This window comes from Corvus moneduloides, chromosome 4, assembly GCF_009650955.1.
Source record: "Corvus moneduloides isolate bCorMon1 chromosome 4, bCorMon1.pri, whole genome shotgun sequence".
NCBI lineage: Eukaryota > Metazoa > Chordata > Aves > Passeriformes > Corvidae > Corvus > Corvus moneduloides.
This window is the reverse complement of record NC_045479.1, coordinates 25,838,864-25,862,315: the sequence shown is the minus strand read 5'-3', so window position 1 is coordinate 25,862,315 and position 23,452 is coordinate 25,838,864. Positions and strand designations below refer to the sequence as shown.

Genomic DNA, 23,452 nt, shown 5'->3' with positions numbered 1-23,452 from the left:
GGTACTTCTGTCAAGGTGCTCTGGTAGGCTGATGGATTACAATATCCTGACTACTGAACTAGGATTCTCCTATGAGACTACCCTGGGCCAAGTATTATATCTTTTATAATCTGTTACGCTCTTTTCTGTTGTGCTCTGCCAGCTGTCCTTTTCCCCAGCATTAAAAGAAAAACAAACCAACCAACCCACCAACTTGCCTGCACATTTTGGAAGAGAAACCTTCTTTCTCACAGGAAGGCTCTTTGTGCTTGCTTTTTGATGTCTCCTTGGATTAGCAAAACAATGTTTGCTAATTGTTTTGCTAATATTGTTTCCCCTTAACCCTGTTTGAGATTTCCTTGTAGGTTCTATTACACTGTAGTTTTGGAAAGATAGTTATATTTTTGTTTGAAAACTTAGCCTTAAAGGACGGCAAAGCCAAAGAGTGCATTTCAGTTCTTTGCGTCTTGAAGCATAGAGATCAATCAACTCTATATGTTTTGAAGTATCTTGAAGTGTGTAGTGAACTGTGTGGATATTTAGTCCATTTCACTGAAGGAACTGTATTTGACATAATTTCAGTAGTGTGGCTTTTATTCAGTGGGCTACTGATGATCAAAACTAAACAGTTCCCTCCACCCCAGGCTGGTTAGAGGTACCTCAAAAATAAACTGAACAAGGTACAAAAAGTATCCCCACTTATCTTTTAGGTAAGTACTATGTATTTCACAACAAATAATAAGCTACGTTTGTTACAACATTTGGACATATTTGCACCAAATCTCATTCCCATGGCTTAGAACAAGTGTTAAAAAACTTCTTCACATGTGTACTTTCGGAGGTTGTTGTCTGGAAGGGAGGTGAATGAGGAGAAGGATCACAGTAGAATATCTGAGGATTGTGGTCAAAATACCTGACCACAAGAGTAGACAATACTAGTATAGGATACTGATGTGGGTCTGGATTTCAGAACTAAATTGGTATAATCCATAGAAATTCACCATTCTTGGTAGAGTGATGAAGTTGAAACCAGTTAATGTATTTTTAAAAAGAACTAAATTATCTTTCATACCAAAACATTTAATTAGATTAATGGCACTAAAAGCACAGTAATGTAGCTCAAGGACAATAGTTTAACTTACATATGGACCTGCTTTTAGGTGGTCAGACAGTTTATCAGTCTTACTTTGTTATTTGAAGAATAATTCCATAATCAGTCATAGGACAAACCTGTGTTCACAGGAGTCGGTCAAGTCCTGTCTCTTTGTAGGTCTGAGATTTTTTTTGACTCTCTCCCTTGAAATGTGTAAGGAAGAGCAGAACACTGTAAAGGGCTTTAAACTTACTGTTGTTCATAAGATAAATTGTGTGATTTCATACACAGGAAAAACTAGTGCAAAGCAGAGGTCTTGAAAACAATTCATAAGAAGAGTTAGAATTTGCAAGAGCCACGTTCCCTTTAACTGAGAGTTCTGGAAGCACTTCAAAATGAAGCTTAATCTCTGTTGCTAATACCTTCTACAAACATGCTCATTTTCTGTTCAGTTAGGGCACCGGAAAATAGTAAGCTTAGCTCAAAGTGGGGGTGTACTAGCTACGCTGTGGTCTGTAGGCCCTTTTGTCTAAAATAAAACATTAAGTTAAAAGTTACACCTTGTTCAGTAGGCGCAGGGTAAAAACAGATTTTGGTAAAGTAGTCTTACTCAAGGGTTAAGAGGAACCGAATGTCAGAAAGGTCTTTTAAAGTCTGAGTAAATTCATAGTTGTCAACAGCTGTTGAAACCTCAACTGCTTAGTTACACATCCACATCTTGCTGATCTTACTTGCCTGTTGACTATGATGGAATACGTTCAGTCTGTACGTTGAATGAATTCTGCCTTTCTTGTTGCCTTGTTCCGATGGATCTGTGCCACGCAGCATGTTGATCGTTCGAATAATTTGCTGTGATTCATGCCTTCCTCATTTGCAGACTGTCTTTAATCCTCATTTGTGTGTTACTCAGGCCTTTCTGTACAGCTCCGCGTCTAAGTTTTTACTGTGTTGGCTTTTGCTTCATGTGATAATGGCCCCAGCTTTGACTGTGTGCTTTTTCCTTCTAACTTGGCAACTACTGTATTCTTCAGTTTTGATCCCTTACTGCCTCAGCCTTGCCAATACAGTTCATACCCTGTCAGCTCAAATGGGAAATATCTGCTCTGTCTCTTAAGCACTGTGGATAATAATTTCTTTTCTGTCCTTTCATTTTCCCTGTACCTAATGAAGCTGTTTCTGAGAGCTGTGGCAAAAAGAGTAGTTTTCTCTGAAATTCTTACGCAACCTCCACTCTCAAGTTTACTTTGCATGGTCCTCCTGGTCTTTTAAGATGAATGACAAGGCCATTATTAAGCCACTTCACTTCCATTTTGTCCGATTAATAGATTCTCTTACTTTCTTGCGCTAGCTTTTCATATCATCTTAGGGTACTTCATAAATGCTGTCACCACTTTTCCTTTCCCATTACAGTCTTTCTGTACTGCTTGTTAAGCTCTCTGTTCCAGGAAGATAAAAGGTGATGAGTCTGAGAAGTTTCTAACTACTTATTCAGATTAAATCCCCAGGCAGGCCTCCAGTTCAGGCTCTTTCTCCAGCTTCCTTGTTGAAGTACACATTTACTGTTTTACTTTTCTGGATAACTCTTCTTCATGTCTAACAGTTTTTGGTAGCCTAGACTTTTCAGTTCTTAAACTGTTTTATCTTCAGTATATTTTATATGGCATGGAGGTTGCTGATTGCATGTAATAATAGAATCAATATTGTCATCCACTATACTGATTATTGACCACTTTCTCTATGTCTTTGGATTTCAATATTTTTGAGATTCAGCTTTATAATTCTGACTTGGAAATTTCTTCATAGATACAAAGTATTTGTGTATATATATATATATATATAAGGGTGTGAAACACTTCGTGGTTTTAAAATAGTCTGAACAGAGTGAGACTGTTTGCCTTTAAATGAAACAAGTCCTGCCATTGTGGTATTTAAGAGGCAATGTTGTATAAACACCTAAAATTGCAAGTAAGGTAATTGATACCATCATTAAGTTTGTCATGTCCGGGATAGCATTTTTAACAAAAGAAAATTTCAGAGAACTTTTCAAGAGAAGTAGGTTTTTGAGCAGGGCACTGTGGTGAGTGACCTTCACAAAGCAGTACTTTTAATGCTGTAATCCTGTCTTTTCTTACAAAAAAAAAGGGCATTGTTTTGAAAGTTGAAAGGATACTCTGTGATATTAAAGTTCTCTGCCTCAGCCAGTAAACTTTCTATAGAACTGCTATCCTGTTTCTATTCCAGCAAGCTGTGCTGTGAATTGGTATGTATTTTTTCATGTATAGGTGAATAAACTACATGTTTAGTTTATTAAGAAATGCTGATAAATTCATCTTTTCCTGCCCAGTATGATGAATTGGTTCCTGCATCCCTGACAACCAAATACGGAGGGTTTTATATCAACACTGGTACACTGCAGTTTCGCCAGGCATCTGAATCAGAGGATGAAGACTTTGCAGAAGACAAAAAACATAGGCCACCTAAAGTGAGTGATTTTAATTAAGGCTTTTATACAGAAATATAAGCTAGGTGGACATTAGAAATACTTGATACACTTAGAATAACTCAGATGAAGAGTCCAAAAGCAGAATGATGCATGGTACTGTTTTATTGCATTTTCTGTTTTGTGGCTCATGTACTAGGATTTAGTAAGTAACTCAGGATGTCCACAGGCTGTCCAGTCTTGTAAGACTAAGCATCTGTTTAGGCAGCCTAATAAGTTGTGTCCACCCATCTTGAACTGACAGATGATTCTGTAATTTTGTAAGAATTTTATTCTATGAGATTAGGCCTTAAATTCATCAATACTACTCTTAATGATTTTGCACAAAGTTTGCATGATTTGAAATTGTTCCTAATATTGAGAATAACACTTAAACCAAAATACCTGTTAAATTCAGTTGATAAGAATAGCTATATTAAAATTATATATACAATCTTTCCAAACAGCATGCTGTTCTATAAACTTTGACAAGTTATAGTCAATGCAAACATAATTGCAGTATGACATTCACAGGTTGCGTGCCATTCTGAGAATTTAGTGCTTCTTGGTGTCCTTTCCTGTTCTATATCTCTTGAAATCTAACATAATTTTAAGGTTCTTGTATTGACTCTGACTGGGATGCAGTTAACTTTTTTTCTAGCAGCCTGTGTGATGCTATGGTTTTAATTTGTGACTAAGATAGTGTTGATAACTACACCAGAATTTTGCCTGTTGCTGACTAAGGCTTGCACAGTCTGAAGGCTTTCTTTTCCCCTGCCCTGCACTCTCAGGTAATCTAAGGATCAGCAAGGGAGGGGAGGCAGCTGGTCTGTATTGGCCAGAAAAGATGTTCCATACTGTGCAACTTCACTTTCAGCAATGACACTGTGGTAGCAGAGGAAGGTGGGGGAAGTCAGTCTTCCAAGGTGGCCATTGGCCATACTGGCTGGGCAGCAGTCTGCATGTACCTTAGAGTATTTCTCTTATCGAAAACTCTAAATTTGGTAACTGTTTAAAAATTATTAATAACCAACACTTGTCAGGAACTGCAATTGCTGCTAGGAATCCGTCTGACCATTTGCCTTTACACACATTGAGGTGTTTTTCCTGGCTCTGAATTGGAAAGTGTAAAGAAAACTAAATGTTTCTTGCTCTAGTAGTCTTTTAGGGTGGAAGAATCATTGTCCTTTATTTGATCTCTTTTCTAGATAGCAAAGTTAAAAGACAGCGAAGATCGTGGAATGAAGAAACGCAAGCGAAAAGATGAAGGGACAGAAAAGGAGAAGAAGCCTCGGAAAATGAAAGTTCCTAAGCAGTTGGGGTAGGTTTCTTTTTCTTTATAGGAACCCTTGAATTATATTTGAGGTTTGGCATCAAGATTGTGTGCCATAGCAAGATTATTACAGCTCTTTTGAATACTGTATTTTTAAACTGTAATTAATAGCCTATGGATTTTGTTACAGAATTTGTGTGGGTTTTTTGTATGACTCAGTCCTACAGGCTAATTTTTTTTGCCCCCTGAAATTTTGAGCAAGGGATAATAAGGAAAGACAAATGACAGAAATTTTGAGTCCTACGAATAGCATAAAACATCATTGTCCTACCCAACATCTAAGATAAAAGTAGGAATTACATCTTCTAATGAAAAATAGTTTTCTTCCTATCTCTTTGTTTCTCATCTGGAAAGCTGTAAAGGTAGTTTAATTATTCTTCTATGTATTTCTTACCAACTTTGTGTGTGCTTTCTGAGGCTAGCATAGAAGGATTAAGGTGGTGGGGTTTTTTAATTAGCTTCTAGAAAACTATCGTTGAGTGGATGGAAGTTGTCTTACTATGAATATTCACATTGAATTTTGAAAACTTACTGATCTCATTTTTACCAAGGTGACAAATGGGTAGAAAATTCTCGGTTTAAATAGAATATAGATTTTGAGCCTGCATTTAAAAATACTTACCAATGAAAAGAATTTTTTAAATGTACATGGTGTACAGGCAACCTGCCACCATTCAGGAGTCTTGAGAGGCAAGTGTAGGTATTTTAGTATCATAAATCTGCCATGAGTTTTAACAGTTGTGCCAACTTCTCCATAATTAAATTGAGAAGTCAAAATGAAATCATCTTTGCCTTAATGTGTACAAAACTTAACAAATGAGTTGGAGAGCCTATAATCACATGACTACCAAAGGTTTATGGTAATTGATAAAATGGCCTGAAGAAGGAAGCAGGAAGTACTTGCTGCTTTCCCCTGATAATTTTTTAATTGTACTAAACTTTGAGTTTTGTTGTGAAAGGTTACTAAGGCCTCAAAAGTTGCATGCTAATGAAAGATTTCTTTCCTCTACAGAGTAATGGCCTTAAATTCACACAAGTCTGAGAAGAAGAAAAAGAAATTGTATAAAGACTCGCTCTCTCTGGCTGCCATGATCCGTAAATTTCAAAAGGAGAAGGAAGCCATGAGGAAGAAGGAACCTAGTCCAAAACCTCCAGCGACTGTTGCAACCTCTACCCCTACTAAAATTCCTTCCTCCTCTCTCAGTGTGGGAAATGATATCTCTGACTTGAATCTTAGGATCAATGATCCTGTCCTCTCCATTTTTGGTAGCACAAATGAACCTGAGCTCCTGCAAGAAACTGAAAGTGCCCTGGAGATGCTGGGAGACATTGACTTTGACAAGTTGCTTGATGGCACTTCTGATGGCAGCCCGGTCTCTGAGCTGTCAGGAGAAAATGGAAATGTCACTCAGGCAACCTACACCTCTCAGGTCATGACACCCAAGCAGGTGCCTGCCCTCCCAGAAGGTCTGCCTATGCTACTTGAAAAGCGCATTGGAGACCTTCGAACAGTAAGTATGAATTCGCTGGTAGTGGATTGCATTCAAGAATCTGAGAGAACGAGGAAGAACAATTAGGACATTGGGCGTCATCCTTGAATTGCTGGCTGAAACTTAAAAAATGAAGAATTGATGTTAATGGCAATCTTAGTAGCTGTGTTTATAGTCAGATGAAAACAGGCAAGATGATGCAGGTCAATTCTTCAAGCAGTGTTTGTTTCAAAGTGGAAACAAGGCTTTCTAAACCTTCTATGTACAATAACTTGTAATGTTCATTTCTTTATGGGTTTTTCTCCATAATGGAAATACCAGTGTTACTTTAACTTGAATTATTAGTTGATGAAATGGAATGGGTGTTTTTCTTACTTTGGAGGAGGTAACCTGAAATATGACTGCAGCTTACAAATCCATGTATTGATTTTTTGGCTTTAACTTGCCAAAAAAAAAAAAAAATCCAAATGAAAAAAGCCACCAAAAACAGAAACCACCAACCACAAAACTGAACTTTTTCTTCTGGAAGGTTAGAATGGAATCTAAACTCCTCAAAAATTAGATGGACGGTGTTAAATTAAGAAGTTATGAATATCCCAGTAAGTTACTGAGGGTTCACCGCTATTAAGCTATTACATACTCCTTGTTTCAGTTGTGGATGTTATCCTAAGTTGAGAATAAATTTGTTGCTTGTTCAGATTGATATTAAAGCTTTTCCTTATTTAGAATAAAGTGCAGCTTTTCCTTATTTAGAATAAAGTGCAGCTTTTCCTTATTCAGAGTAAGTTTTGAAAAAGCAGTTCAAGTTACTACCTTTTTTGGACAAAAAGAAAATAATTTAAACAATTGCAGAGCTTGCTTTGCTCTTACATGTATGGAAATGTTTTCTAGTTTTCTTATTTATTTTTAAACATGCCAAGGTAAATACAGCCTGGGAATTAATATTTACTAAAGTGGAAGAGCTTCTGTCTGCCTTTTGGTATGCAGGTTAATTTTGCTATGAATCAACAATAAGCTTCTAGCAAAACTGCAGAACTGGGTTAGGCCAAAAGTTAGAAAGTGTTAGTGACCTACCCCAAGTTAATTCATATTGCTTCACCATATAACAGGCATCTTTGATTTCAGTGGCTCTTGGAAACATAACTCCTCATAGAATCATAAAAATATTTGGGTTGCAAGGGCCCTTTAAGATCATCTACTCCAATCACCCCTGCTGTGGGCAGGGATACCTTCTGCTAGACCAGATGGGAACTATTCTGTCTTCTGTTTTTGACAGTGTCTTCTGAAAGCTTCCTGGTTGAGCAGAGCAAGTTTAAGTTTCCCCTTACACTCAGAGAACAACTAAGCTTTATGTTGACTTAAACATTGCAACTTCCATACCTCCTGTAAATTGCAATCAGATGTCTTCTAAAAAGCACTACAAATAAATGGGACTTGCCAAATATTTACCAGACTCTCACAGCTTTAGAGCTCTAGCATAAAGAAAAATTTATAAAGCTGTGGGAAGAAGCCTATGTTCCATGGATGGAGTATAATATATTGAGATTAAAAAATTAATAAAATTAGAAAGCCATTGACTAATGACAATAAAAATTTCCTGACTTCCTTTGGTAGATTAATGTGTTCTAGATCCCTGAGTGGGCTATTCTGAACTACCATGACAGAAGGCAGTATTGTACACAAGCAGTAAAGCAAATAAAAGGGTTTTTTTCCTATTTTTAAGGTCACTGTCAAGATAATCACTCTGGAAAAAAAACCCAATCATAGTTAGTAATAGTCATGAAGTTTTTAATCTACTAGTGTTGGCTCTCTTTGAAAGCCAGCAGTGCTGTCCATCATGATACTATAATGCTGGAATTGCCTTTCAAGGTCTACTTGGCACCAAAATGTCAAAGCATATTTTTCCTTCTGCTTTATATAAACCAGAGGATGATTCTAATCCTTGTGTTAATTAGGCATAAAGGTACTGGATTTAAGACTTTTCAGCTTGTCTTTTTGGTACCCTATCACTTACAAGCATCGATAACCTTTCTAATTTTTTTAGCAGGACAAATACTTCAGTATTCTTAAACAGATAGTACCATCCCCTCAGCAGCTGAATTTATGGTAGAAAACAATGAGTGGAATGCAGTCCTTGCAGGAACTTAAACTCCAGTATCAATGTTCATGACTGAAGCAATAAAGCTCTCTTATGGCTTTGACAGAGTATCACACTGTTTTCCTGTGCAGTGTAGAGTTCACAATTTTTAGAAAGTATTTTTCCTTCAAACTTAAATGGGTCAGTTACAAAGAGCAAGAACAGTAAGTATTTAATAGTAATAAATTAATCACGTTAACACTTGCATTTATTTGTAGCTTTTAGTTATGTTGTTGCAAGTCATTATTTTATTTTGTTTTGAAGACAATTAAAGATTCTTAATTGTTTGAATATTCAGCCTCATGGCATGTTGGCTGCCTCTAATGTTTGTCAGTCACTATAATGATACCACACCTTCCTACTTTTCTGCATGGATATAATTTTCTAGCTCCTCTAGATACTGCAGTCTGGTCCCAATGCCAACATGTAAGATGCCAATAGGCCTCTCAAAGTGGGGCTCTTTTTTCTCGACTTCTAAAAATATGCAGAGTAGATGTGTACACTAGAGAAAGGTTCTTACTGATTTTTGTAGAATGGTACAGGGAATTGGCTTTGTCCTATAAGCTGTCATTCCTTGTGAAAAGAAGGATCTAGGTGATAGGAACAAAGATTAAGGGATTCTGCATGGGAATTCCCATGAGATCAGTAAAAACTTCTAATAAAAGAAAATGCATATATAATAAGGCTGTTTCCCTCGCTCCCCCAACCAGACTCAGGAAGAGACCAGACAAAAATACTAGAGATACAGTCTGAAGATGGCAAGAATGCTGGACAGCAGCAGGAAAGAGGGATGAGGTATTCCTCTAGCACACATAATCCAGTTGTAGAAATTGCAGTGAAGGTTTGAGAGAGGTCTAAGAAAGCTGGGAAGGTGTAACTGGATGGGGCACGTAACAGGTAGATGAAGATGGAGTAGGAATGTGTTAGTTAATGCTCTTGCCTTCTTGACCTGTCAAACAATGCTCCTCTTTATAAAACAGTGATAGTAGAATGTTGGTGGTGGTGCGGTAATAAAGCATCTACCATTCTCTTAATGGTTATTCAAAAGATAAATGTGTTAACATCGGTGATCCAGGCAGATCCTAAACAGAATGGTTGTTTGCCCTGGAGCAAGGTGTGTATATTTAACAGTAACAGTCCTCATTTTTTTCTGAACAGCTGAGTATAGCTTGGTTTTCTTTATTCTTTTCCAAGTAATGTTTTCTGGGAAATAAGAATATGATATGGTTGTAAAAGTAAAGATACAAAGATTGCTGGGACAAAATATTCTGTGAACTTGGATGCTTTTTTTGTTGTATTTCCAGGCTGCCAAGATGTTTGATGAAGAAGGCAGGAAGAAGTTTTTCACACAAGACATGAATAATATTCTTCTGGAGTAAGTGCTTATCTGTAGAACCTTCCCTTTTTGGAAAGGGGGTGAAAGGAAAAGTACAGAAGAGGAAGTATTATTGAGGTTGTTCCAACAAAGCCTTAAAAGTCAATGAAGGTAGATCAGTCTAAGCTAGTTATTAGCTAAAGAGACTTATATGTGAATACAATTCCTGTCATGACTGTCTGTCTTTATCTGGTGTAAAATGTTTTGTAGTGCCCTGGTCCTTGACTTCATGTATAAAATTTAACAAAATTGCCATTATTTGCTCCTGCCTCCCACTTTTGTAACTCAAAACACCTTCAGCTTTCATGAGGGAAAATGCCAGATTTTTTTCTCTGTAATGTTCAACTAAGGGTTAAATAGAAAGTTCTGTGTTCATACTCTAAGAAACAAAAGTAATCTCTAGAAGACTGTAACAGTCAAAATTGATTCAATTTTGATTCACAGTGGTGGGTGTAAACTAAATTTGAATGAGTGTTCAACATTGCTGGACGAGTACATGCATGAATGGTTCCTTACCTTTGATTAGGACTTGTTCCTTTCATAAAAAAGCTTATCTGAAAATGTCCCAACCTGCTTTGGGGCCCTCCCTGCCATGTGGTCCTGGGAGAGGGGCCCTGGGGGGGAGACACAGGGTTTCCCTGCCCCTGCTCAGCCTCGTTCCCATTGGTTGGTTTGTGTTCCCTGCGTGGGCAAGGACCCTCGGGTCCCGTGACTGGAACAGTTCCTCAGCAGAGCCCCGGCCATGCGGCTGGAGAAATAAACATCTCTGAAACATCTACCAAGAATATATATTTCTTTTCCACGGGCCTTGTTGTCTGATACGCGTGTTACAGTATCCGCACTGTAACAGCTATTTTTAGTATGCATAGCTAGAATATGTTATGCTTCCAAAGCTTCCTTAGGTTTTTGTTCAGTTGTCATCTTTACCTTGGAGTGTGTCTCTGATTGACTGTCTCCTGTTTGTTTGTCAGTATTGAGCTACAGTTACAGGAGGTAAATCCTGCCATCCGCAATGGAGTGTACTCACACCTGGAGGCTTTTGTGCCGTGCAATAAGGACACGCTGATAAAGCGCCTGAAGAAGTTACACCTCAATGTCCAGGTAATGATGGCGAGATGAGCTCCAGCAGGAGTCAGTTACGTGGCAGCAAGGAGGACTGAAGGCAGCAGAGTAGAGCAGTAGCCACACAGTCTCAAATCAAGCAAAATATTTTGGATCAGTTGCTAGATAAGTTTAAAAGCTTCTTTCCCTATACCTGGTACTGTCACTACATTAGGAACAAATATTTTAAGCATTTCAGAGTCTTTATTTGAGAATGAAGTGCTTTCATCTTGAAAGCTGGGTACAGGCTATGAAGGAGTGTTTCTGCTGTCATCGCAGTGTATTACTTGTAGTCACAGGGTACATATCAAAGCAGCAGTAATAATGGTTATGACAAGCTAAAAAAAATGTACTTTTGTACTCACTTTAGTGTCAAGAAAAAAGGAAGGCGAGACGGATAATAGATGACCCAGCCTGTATTATTTGCGCAAATTTTCCTTTGTGACTAGGCCTTACAAATACTTTGTATGCCATTTTCAGTTAATTTTCTCTTGAAAATTGTTTTCCTATTGAATAAAAGTTTTCTGTGATCTGAAGTACCCTGACCAGATTCTTTAGATAAAATCCAGGACTAAATCTTGCAGAAGATCTGAAGATGAATGCAAATATCTCAATACTTGCTAATAAGGCAAACAGATTCAAATGCTATTTCTAAGCAGATAAATATAATAGAATATTCTAGTTCTTTTCAATAAGCAGTTAAAATTAAGAATGTAAAGTCAGAAGATGTAGGAAGTGGATTTAAAACATGTAGCGAAGTGCATAATATGTTACCTTAACGTTTGAAGTTCTTAATATTTGGAGACAATTCTAAGTACATAGTTCTTACCTTTCAGGTACATGAATTGCATGTAATAACAATCTAATACCCAGATAATATAATACATATTCGTATTTTGTTCGTTATCTAGGTTGTTTTTATACCACAGTTTTGGAGACCTGACTGATAGGATATTTATTTGCAAATGTTGAGATAGTGATTGGTCAATTTATCTCACTTTTCCCTCCTTAAGTTTTTTTTCCCTTCCCTATTTTAATTTAAAAGCATTTTTTAATGAGATCATGCCATAATGTTTTGGGATATTCATGATACCTTTCCTTGTGACTATCTTTTGTTGTTTCTGGTCTCAAGACTTACGTGAGGAGTATGTGCATTTATAGAATGCTGTTGCACCTAACAGGATTCAAGTGCCATGTAGAATATGTCTGTTGCAGTCTATAAATAGTACTGGGAGTGTTACCTTGGGAGTGATCCAGAAATTTTCATGAAACTACCTGAAATGCTCTTTATTTTACATCTAATAGGACTATTTTGGTGCTTCTCTTTTCCCAGGATGACCGCTTGAGAGAACCATTGCAGAAGCTGAAACTGGCTGTCAGTAATGTCATGCCTGAACAGTTATGCAAATACCAAGAGGACTGTCAGGCCCGCAATCAAGCCAAGAATGCCAAGTAGGTTATTCCAGAGGCTGTACATGCCTGTTTAGAATCCAGCTGGAAGTTTGTATCCATGTTGTTTACTCCCTTAGCTCAGAAAATCACTCAGCTCCATTCTCTTTTTTGAATTGTACAAAATACTTAATTTTGTGTAAGTGATGTTATCATCTGATACCAGAGAGAAATTCCATTAACTGAGTGAGATAGGTCTTGATAGAAAAAATAATCTGAAGGATTACTGGTCGATTCCTAGAATGGTGGATTAATGGAGGAGGATGGTGTGTTCAGGTTATTGATGTATTTTGTCCTTGTTCATTGTAATTGTTTCGATCATAGTTAACAAATTTTGGACTTGGAGAGGTATGAATAGGTTGATAAGCATCCTGCCACTTCCCAGTAGAGGCACTGCATGAAGCTTATAGGGGTGTCAGTGAAAGCATCTGTACAGTGTGTCCTTTTCATTTGCCTGAGAACCATAAAGCAGTGGGGAGAGGGAGATTAAACTGTTTATCCTGTCAGGAAGTATAGCAAAAATCTGAAAACAGGTCCTCTGTGGGTTATTTTTCCCCCTAACAAACACCTAGAATGACATTCCATTTTCAATGAAATATTTTGTCTGTGTAGTATAGCTGTAATGAAAATAATTGTTCAACTGTAGGTTGCAAGCAGAAGATGAACGAGAGAAAAATGGATCAGAGGAAGATGATGATGAAAAACCTGGAAAGAGGGTTGTTGGACCCAGAAAGAAGTTTCACTGGGATGACACAGTGAGGTAAGACAAAACTACCTTTTCCACCAAGAATTTTCACTAACTTTATAAAGGGATCTCCAAGAGGATGTTACTACATGATACTATTGAATAAATAATTTTTCCCAGAATTACACCTTGGAGAAGTTTTGAAGAGTGTTGGTGTTAAATAGGCAAACTGAAATTCTGTAATGGTGAAACACCTTCTTTAACTCAAAAGGCAAGATCATCCTATATCTATCCCTTTTAAGTTTCACAGCTTGTTTTTCTGCTTTATCCAAATATATGAGAATTTTCTGACTCCAGGACTTTGAGATTCTTTAGGTAAAGAACAGTTGTGTAAGCAGAGTTGTAACTGCTTCCCACGTTTCTAGGAATAGGTTACAAAACACCAATGAGCACTAGAGATTTTTGCCACAGGACAGGCCATCAAGATTGGTGATACTGATTTGGCAAGCCTCCCAATCCTTGGACACAACAACAACAACCAGAGTGCATTAATCTTAACCCTTTCTATTCCCTCTGAACATAAATTCTTTGTTATCTCTCAAGAGTAGCACAGATTCTTTTCTGAAATGATCAGTTAGTAGAGTTCAGTTTCCTAGAACAGATTTTTCTGAAAATGGAGATGACTGTTATTTAAATAATCTAGACTTTTAAGCAAGCAGATCCTTCTCAATTAGTAATTTCTCATGGAAGATCTAAGATAGTTTTAGTACAAGTGTGTGTGTGTTTTACTAAAAGGGGCTGGTGGACATTTCTCAATGAGTCTTTCTAGTATGTGAAGACAACAGGGAGGAAAGCTTCATGAAATATCTACAAGCAGTATAGCTTGGACCTACCAGGAGGGGAGAGATACATACATCTGTTGCTTTTTTCATTCAAGAGGCTCCGAAAGGCTGATGTTACTTAACTGTGTGCACTTTTATATTTGTAAGAACAGTGAAAGACAAAATCCCTGTCAGAAAGGATCCTCTCTTGAAGTACTCAGTGTAGAATGGATTTCACTTCCTTTCCAACAAATGAGAGGTCACTGTGAGCAAAGTGAGAGAAGATGTTCCAGCTATGAATAAACCACAAAGAAAATGTAAAACAAATTACAGCATGATAATAGGATGAAAATAAGAGCAATAGAGTCTGTTGGAAATGGATAAGTGACAATGGTAGATCGTACCAGTTTGTAGTAGCAATACTTTGTTCAGTACAAACTTCAAAAAAACACAGTTGGAACTGAGCGCTTCCTACAACTATCAATGGACAGCAGCTTCCATTTCTTAGCCTCTTTCTGCTGGGCTTTGGAAAGGACTGCGTCTTTCAGTATATTTATTTTGTTTCTTTTTGCAGGTCTCTGTTGTGTAATCTTGTCAAGATCAAGCTGGGATGTTATGAGCTAGAGCCAAATAGAAGTCAGTCTGCTGAAGATTACCTCAAAAGCTTTATGGAAACAGAAGTGAAACCACTTTGGCCTAAAGGCTGGATGCAGGCAAGGTAAGATACCTGCTTTACATATCTATTAATTTTGGTGTTAACTATTTCTTTGGTTCCTGTTTATTGTCTTACATTTGACTCAACCATGTACTAGTGATATTGGTTGGAACTTAAGAGTATGTTCATGAAGCTGGAATATTTTAGAAGAACAAATGTTTTTCTAAAATGAATTTTCTGTCTTGTTTGTAAGCCTGAGAGTGAAAAACCCAACTGTTTTCCTTGGAGACCTATTTGCTTTTTTCATCTCTTAGAGACTGAATTTACTGATGCTTCTAATACAGCATGAAGCATGAGGCTTCATATGAGGAGAAGTATGAGGTGGGAGGGTAACAGTTTGGGAAGTTCTTTATGTGATATAGAAAGCGATAATGATCTAGAAAGCAGTTTTGCCTGTATGTTGGAACACTGAATTATCAGACTGCTCACACAGGCTTTAAAATGATAAGCTAGAATTTCAATAGCAGTGTTCACAAAAGACTTAAGGTTTTTGCTGTCTATTTCTTGTTTGCAGTTGGGATGCTCTGTTTGACAGCAGCTAAAAATACACCAGTTTCTATACTTAGTTCTTACTGATGTAAGAAGAAACAACCACACAAAAGAGAGGGAGAAATAAAATGAGAGCAATAGTAAACTGTTGTGAAATACGTATTTGGCAGAGATTTCAAATGGTTTGGAGTGAAAGAGGAGCAAGTATGATTTGGCCTGAGTTCTCTCTGTAGCACCCACTGCAAAAGATAATTTCATCAAACCTCAACCTGATTGTAAAAGCTAAATGGTACAACAAAACTAATCAACTTGCTCAAGAATACCTTGATTTTAGTTTAGTCAAGTCTGTATCAAGCTGTAAAAATAACTGTACTGAGATATTTCTTAGAACAGTCAGTGCAGAAATAGCTGGTTTAATAGTAACAGAAGGAACAAATGAAGTTTTACACTTCCTGGCATACAGCTGATTTATTTTTGTTCAGTGACTTAGTTTTTTGTGTGAGTATGCTGATGAGCGAGATGTTATCTGTTATGAAGATTTTTATTGAATTAGATGAGACAGAGAATCCCAGTTTAGTTTAAGAATGGAAGATATGAAGATCACTGATGATAGCAGAGAAATCAAGAGATAGTGTGAGGTGATTCATGAATATATAGAAGTGAAAGATGTTAAAACTTTGTATTGGAAAGCCATAAAACATATGGTTCTCTCCTTTCCATTTGATAAGTGTGCTGAAACTTTCCATGAGCTTTTGAAGTATTTATGCAATTGGTTTCAACAAAAAAAAAAGACAAAAACAAAACAAAAACCCCAAATGCCCCCTAAAACAAACCAAAACCAAAAAGCAAACCAAACAAACCCCAAGAGACAAGTTATGACAGAACATAACTTCCTGTTGACCAGCAAGACTTCATTTACTAACTGGGTGGTTTTAGTACCATAATGATTTACAAATTGTCCTATATCCACTGGGAGGCACTTCCCTGCTTTCTGTTTAGGAAGTGATGGATTGTAATTTGTAGGCAAACAGTTATGCATGGAAAGAGGAAAAGAAAGCATTTCCTGGAGTCTGGCAGTGGTAATTCCTAATACAGCACATAATTTATATTCTGGATGCTCATTTTGTTGGGATGTTAGGGTAGGGATTATGCTGAAGTCTTAAAATTTTTCATTTTTATGTGTGGCCTCAAGTGAAAAGGAGCTATATAAAATTGAAAAAAATTAAGTATCTAATGCTAAAACCAATCTACTGACTGTGTGTTTCTGAAGGAATTCTTTCTAATCAGAATAGAACTACAGTACTTTTTGGGTTCAGCTTAGAAGAAAAACTTCTTGCACTTTCAAAATTAACTTTATTTAATGTTTCTTATAGCTTCATAAAGAAGCAAGAGGTAAGGTATTGATCATAACTGGAAATTACAGAATCACGGGATTGTTAAGGTTGGAATGGACCTCATATACTGTTCTGTCCTTTCTTTGTACCATATCTGTGATTTCTGTCCTTTTGTAGTATTTACACTTTTTGTCTTTAACCTTGAAGGATGACGCTACAAATTACAGGGGCCTGTGATTAATTTTGAATTTTCATTTCCAAATTAAAAAGATTAAGGAATGGATAAAGCACCAAGGAGGAGGTGGGGAAGGAAGTATTCTGGAGAAGCTGTGTAGGTTGGGAGGTGGCACATTAAACGTGTAATAAGGAATGCTGGCTTTGCTCCATGATGTTCTTCATAGGCATTCAGTAGTCTCTGACAGAACAATGTAATACAGATTTGGAGGTTAGTATGGTGAAGAAAATGTGAAAATGGAGCTGGAAATAGAATCTGAGAAGTAAGGCATTGAACTGTAGTGAGAGATGTCAGCATTTTCTTACCAGATGACACGAGATTTGTGAATACTTTGACTTTTTGTAATTATTGCAGCTCTGCAGGTTGTATTATCAGTGGTGAAAAGCTCTTGTTTAGACAGCTGTTCATAATGTGGCCAGTGCCAATGTGATGGCAGTGCTGTAAAAATATTATCCGTCTTACTTTGCCTATCTGGAAACAAGGAAGGGGACCAAGTTTTCATTGTCTATTTATAGCTGCATTTGAATAGCAGGCTGTAGGATAGGTACTGGTCAGCAGTCATTTTCACTTCCCACTTGCCAACTCAGGAGCTGAAAACATTGAATAAAAGCATGTGAAGTGTTGAGATTTGTTATACTGGCTCTTGCCATTCCTTGGCTCTGTAGTAGTATGTGTAAATCCAGTGTAATTGAAGACAGAAATGATACACAATAGCCTGAAGTTTTTATTTTACTAAACTTTTTAAAACTTTAGTAAAAGTTTCTTCAGTACTAAAAGTACTGAAGAAAATTAGAAACAAGCTTGACTACTGTGTTCTGACTTTTATCTTCTGTGCTTAAAAAAAAAACCACAAGAGATTAATAGCCACAAACCCAAGCCTGTGATCAGTGGGTTGGACATGTAGTGTGAAGGGTTTACAATAATCCTTTATTTTATGTTTGAAATATTTCATTAGGCTTTGAGGAAAGAGCATTCAAAGTGTATTTCTTCTGTCCAGTTGAAGGAAGTAATATTCTCTTACATTGATTTTTGCTTGGCCATTTACAGAGGTATTTTGAGCATAAACACAAATTATTAAAATTTTTTTAGATTCTTCTATTCATGGATGCCAAGACCTATACTGTGACAACAATACAAACAAAGTAATCACTAGCTCCCTTGGGGACAGATAATCAAAGGCTGCTTCTGAAAACCAAAGACTGTTTGTGTATTTGGTGGTCATACACCGTTTGTCGCGGTAGAATCACTTCATATTTCTTTTCTCACCACTGTTTTAGGATGCTTTTTAAAGAAAGCCGAAGTGTTCACAATCACCTCACTTCTGCTCCGTGAGTATAATAGTGACAACTTGCTAAGATCTTTAGGTTGTGCATAGCATCTTTTCTCGTCTTCCTGCTACCTGTTTTGGACAGAGGGAAGGAAAGGGAGGTACTTTGGGATTTGTTTGAAGAAACTTACAGTGACGTTTATAATCTTTTTTTAATGCTTTAATTTAGGCATAGAACTGTAATGTTCTTGTGGCATATTTTAACTCACTTGTGAAGTGGCTAGATAACTCCAGGGGATATTAATTCTTGAATTAATACCTTTTACTCAAAGCATTACACACTGCCTAAATTTTGACATTCAGCATATTAAACTGAACTCAGACTGCAGTACTTCCTGCTTTTTTCTTTTCCTCATAAATATCTCTAATCACAGAAGTCTGTGTATCTTAGTGGGATTTTATCTTTTTCATTTTCAGACAACATGGTGTGCCACTTAGGAGCTGTCCACATTCAGTCAGAATTCAAATAAATTATTATGACTTTGAATGACACCCCAATTGCAACTTTTGTGATAAATATGATTAACACAGGATATTTTTCTACATAACAGCAAAAACTGAGTCATGGTCCACCTACATAAAGTCTTTTTTTAACCAGGCTTATTTCTAGTTGCTTAGGAAAGGATCAAAAGTTGACTATAAGCTGTAAATCTGTTGACTGCCCTTGGAGAAATAAAGTGTGAAATGCTGAACCTCTAAGTTGAAGGGCAGTAACTAATAATCCTTAATGCTGTGCTTACTTGTATAACTGCAATTCATGTACATTGCAAAAGAAAATCTGACAGTTTACTAAATGACTTCTTGCAACAAACAAGTTAGGTACAGCTGTCTTAAGAGCTGATAAGCAAGAAACCACTTTTATGGGGGGAAGAAGCAACTGGTTTTATCTGGTTTGAAATAAATAAGATAGGAAGCATCCTCTTCAGGGATAAAAATGTCAGCATAAGAAGTGAAATTATATTAGTACTTTAAAAGACTTCAGTGTAGACAAAGCTCTGCTAAGTAGACAAAGTTGTAATATTAAGAGGCTGAAATTAATTGATATTTTGAAGTTCCTCTAAATCAGAAAAATAAAAACAGTTCTCTGGATATATCCTGATCTATATGTCAGGTTATATCAGCAATTCAGTTGATTTTGCAACTAATTTACATAGAGATACATGACCAGAAAATGAATTGATAGCATGCTATTTTTCTTTCCCCCTGTATTTTAAACCATTTTTCATTTCAAGGATGTTTTATTATTAAAGCTGGACTCCTGTAGTCATCATTCTAGTTTATTTGGATATAATCAGGGTAACACTTTAAGAGGAAAATGGCTTGCCTTTTTTTGGTCTTCTGATGCACATTTATCCCTTCTGTTTTAGGGCAAAGAAGAAGGTGATTCCGGCCACTAAACCCAAAGTGAAGGTAAAAGCCTATTAAGGTATCTGAATATTCACTTAGTGGTCCAGTATGACCATTTGATAGAACCTGCCTCTGGTCCTGAAAAATTCTTGCAGAAAGTTTCTGTCAGGCAATGCTTATTGATTTGGTGGTCCATTACTTTAAAGAATGTAGTACAAAATACTTCTGTATAGTTTTGTCACTTTAATCTGTATTAGTTTTTTGAAAATTGACTATGAAGAGGTACTAGTTCCAGTGAAGTTTCACATCTTTGAATGTGTGCTTTGTGTGTTTTCAGTTTGTGTTAAACTTGGCAACACTGGAAAACAGTGTGGTTGGAAGTATAGAGGTCCTCATTTGACATGACCAGGTGTTGTCTTAATTCAGTAGCAGTTTTATTAAGTGGTCAGATTAGCTACCCTATTCTTCCCAGTACTGATTGTTCTTCACTGTGTGGGACACTTTGTTACGTGGAGCAACAACACTAGATTTTTAAATACAAATATTGAATTAGCACACAGGGTTCCTAGATATCATAATAAGATATCATTTCATATCTTAATATGAACATTTCAATAGTAGATCTTTGGTTTGTCTGAATTTACAGAGTAAAAGTATTACACTAAAGACAACTTTGAATCTATTCCAGAAAGACTATTAAACCTGACTTTTCCTATCCCTTCATTTTCAGGACTCCAGTCCAAAAAAAGAACAGAAAACCTGTATGTCTTCAGTCAATTCAAGTTGTGCTACTGTATTGGGTTCCAGTGCAGCTGTCTGCACCCCAGCCAGCTCTAGCTGCACAGCAGCTCCAGAGACCATCTGCTTGGATGACTCACTGGATGAGGACCTCTCTTTCCACCCACCCTCACTGGACTCTATTTCTGATGCTCTGGCAGTTATCAATAATGGTGCCAAGGGATCACCTCTTGGGTCCACCATAGACACACCAACATCCAGACCTCGCCCTGGGCTGAGAGAAGAGAAACTAGCAAGTATTATGAGTAAATTGCCTCTGGCAACTTCAAAGAAAGTAGAGCCCACTCAAACATCCCATTCATCAAGTCTTATTGCTGGTCACACAGGGCCAGTACCAAAGAAACCCCAGGACTTAGTTCACACTGGTATCTCTTCAGGCCTTATTGCTGGATCTTCAATTCAAAATCCCAAGGTTTCCTTAGAGCCTCTGCCAGCCAAACTACTTCAGCAAGGACTACAGAGGTCAAGTCAGATCCAAGCTGCTTCCTCCTCTTCTCAGACTCATGTTTCTTCCTCTAAGACTCAAGCAGCTATTTCCACCTCCTCTCAAAGAACCAAGGATGCTAATATCTTGGTATCATCTGCTGAGGCTCAAGGTGGTACTTCCTCAACATCACAAGTGACAAAGGTGCACCAGCATTCAGCTGTACAGCAGAAATACGTATCTCCTTTACAAGCAACTATTAGTAAATCACAGACCAATCCTGTGGTGAAATTGAGTAGTAATCCCAAACTGTCTTGCTCATCACCAGTCATCAAGGCTCAAGATAAGTCTGTAGTATATCGCCTGCCTTTGTCTAATCCCTCCTCCGGAAGTGGCTCTCAAGTGTCTCACCCACTGGTTTCTCGGACAACATCCAGCACCTCTACCTCTAGTAACTATTTAGCCAAGGCTATGGTGTCACAAGTTTCTTCCCAGGGTTTCAAGCCTCCCTTCTCCATGGCTGCCTCTCCCAAACCTGCTGCCTCTCCCAAGCCCACTTCATCTAAACCCTCTGTGACACCCAAGCCCAATGCATCACCTAAATTTTCATCCAAGCCCACCTCATCCCCCAGGCCTGCAACAACACCCAGTTCTTCCAGTTCAAGTGCACTAGTTTCCCAGAGTAGTCACTCCAGCAACAACCCCCTTCATAAACAGACCAGTGGTGTAAATATCAGCAGGCAGTCTCCCACAGTGAATTTGCTGTCCTCTAATCGCACCTCAGGCCTTCAGCCTGCAAAGAACCCTCAGGCTTCTTCAAAATTGCCCAACTCTTCTCCTTCTGGAACTGTTGGTAAAAATAATTTGGGTGGAGTTGGAATGAATGTACCTGCCAGCAGAGGCAGTAACCTTAACTCAAGTGGAGCTAGTAGGACTAGTCTGTCTGGGGGAGCAGGAAGTGGAACACAGGGTGCTACTAAACAATTGTCAACTCCACACAGACCATCTTCTGCCTCAGGGTCTCCAGTTGTAGCAGCCAGCGTGCAGGTATGCATCTAACGAGTTTACATTTGAGCCTTACATTAATATTTATCATATTTATTTTGTAAACATTCTTAATATATTTTATCTTGGTTTGGAAATACCATAAATTCAATTTTTTACTTTTCTAAGCATAATGCTGATACTGATGAAACTATTTCACGCTAAAGAATACGTATTTCCAGCTGATGTGAAATGCAGGGATCAGTGTGGAACAAATCCTCACTGTAAACTGTTGATTGGTCTGTACTGTGGGACAGAATTTGCTTTTTTTTCTTTTAAGGGTATTAGGAAAGGTAAGCTTTGTGTGACCATATTTTGAGGGGACGTGGTATTTTCTTGCATTATGGGATTTGTGTATTCTTGCATATTTACATATTTGTAATGATGGTGGTCATGTAAAAGTATCTTGGTACATTTGTTGTCAGGCTGCATGATTAACCTCAAAACTAGAGTCCAGTTGCTTGTGGTTGAGTGTAATTCAAGACTTGTAATTATAATTAACACTTGCAGGGGCTTTTCTTTTGTATTTGTGACTGTATTTTATTTTGTAGGATCTAGTCAAACTGAATGAGACGCCTCATTAATGTATAAATACCCTAGAAATTGAAAGCTTATACTATCACTAGAGATAAGACAAATCAGACAAAACAAATATTTTGAAAATACTGTTGTTCTAAAACATACAAACCTATTATTTATCCAGAAGACAACCTGCTTTCCCAAGTTGTGTTGTTCTTACTGGCAATGCTTAGTTACTGAGATGATTTGATGTTTTCCTCTCTTTATTGCTCTCTATGCTGAAGTCATCAGTACTTAAGAAAATAGTATTGCTGTAAATTATATTCTTGGTGTACAGCAAATGTAAAGCTCTTGTTATTCTGAACAGTGCACAATGCTGTTGCATGCGAGTGGTGTATACTCAACTTCTAGCAATTAGTTTGCCATCAAATTCTTCTTAATGCAGTTGAATAACAGGAGGAAGATGATTTTTACAAGACACTTCTATGGTCTTTCATCCTACTGTACTGAAACAGTCAGCAATAAAAGTTTGCCAGGCTCTGACACAGCATTCACTTACTCTGGGTGCTTTGAATGGAAAAAAAATCCCCAACCTGTGTGCTGTGTAAGGTCCACTGAGGTACCACACAGGGTCTGGAGAAGAGCTGAACCAAGTACAGTGCAGTTTGAGTGCACTGGAAGGTGCCTGGAGGAGACAAAAAGGGCTACAGTGAATGGACTAGGAAGAGAGTTGTTTCTTCCTGGTGCAGTCCACAGAATCCAGTGGATACAATTGCTGTGATGTAGAAGAAAACATGAAATGGGTGTGCTAGTGCTTAAAGATGATGGACAAGGGAAGTAAGCAGTCTTGTGTTGGATGGTGAGATGAATTCTGGCAAACCCTCCTGTAGTTAAAGGCAAGTAATTTTTTTTTTTTTAGAAAAACTGATCACCTGAGTAATGAAATGCATTTTGGGCACAGTCCTGCTGGAGAGCTCTGAAGTGTGGGGGTGTGTGGTGAATAATCAAGTAACATGAGTCCATACTATAAACAGCAGAATAAGGTGTGTTGGTATAAAGGGATAAATCAGCTAGAGGTACTGTGCAGCATATGGTATCACTAAAATAATTACTGAGACCTTCCACGTGGGTTTTTTTGACACTTCAGAAATTACTTTGATAACCTAAAAATGGTTCAGAAGAATGGTGCAAAGAAGATAAACCATGGAATAAGGCTGCAACTGCCATGCACTGTGTAGCTTAGTCAGTGGAGTACGTTCAAGAAGAGATTAGAATTAA

The 23,452-nt window shown here is 37.5% G+C and overlaps 1 protein-coding gene across 5 annotated transcripts in view; it reads left to right on the top strand.

The window, feature by feature from the left end:
- UBN2 (ubinuclein 2) overlaps positions 1–23,452 on the top strand; it is a 52,405-nt gene that overhangs the window by 15,730 nt on the left and 13,223 nt on the right. For all 5 annotated transcript variants that reach the window (XR_004239547.1, XR_004239550.1, XR_004239548.1 and 2 more), the window contains exons 4-14: positions 3,417–3,554; positions 4,760–4,872; positions 5,897–6,395; positions 9,816–9,886; positions 10,858–10,987; positions 12,321–12,439; positions 13,083–13,196; positions 14,517–14,660; positions 17,993–18,043; positions 19,410–19,452; positions 20,120–21,658. Coding sequence is in view for 1 of the 5 variants with exons in the window: in XM_032105388.1 (XP_031961279.1) it covers positions 3,417–3,554; positions 4,760–4,872; positions 5,897–6,395; positions 9,816–9,886; positions 10,858–10,987; positions 12,321–12,439; positions 13,083–13,196; positions 14,517–14,660; positions 17,993–18,043; positions 19,410–19,452; positions 20,120–21,658 (2,961 nt within the window). In the remaining 4 variants the exon portion in view is untranslated. The remainder of the gene's footprint in view (positions 1–3,416; positions 3,555–4,759; positions 4,873–5,896; positions 6,396–9,815; positions 9,887–10,857; positions 10,988–12,320; positions 12,440–13,082; positions 13,197–14,516; positions 14,661–17,992; positions 18,044–19,409; positions 19,453–20,119; positions 21,659–23,452) is intronic.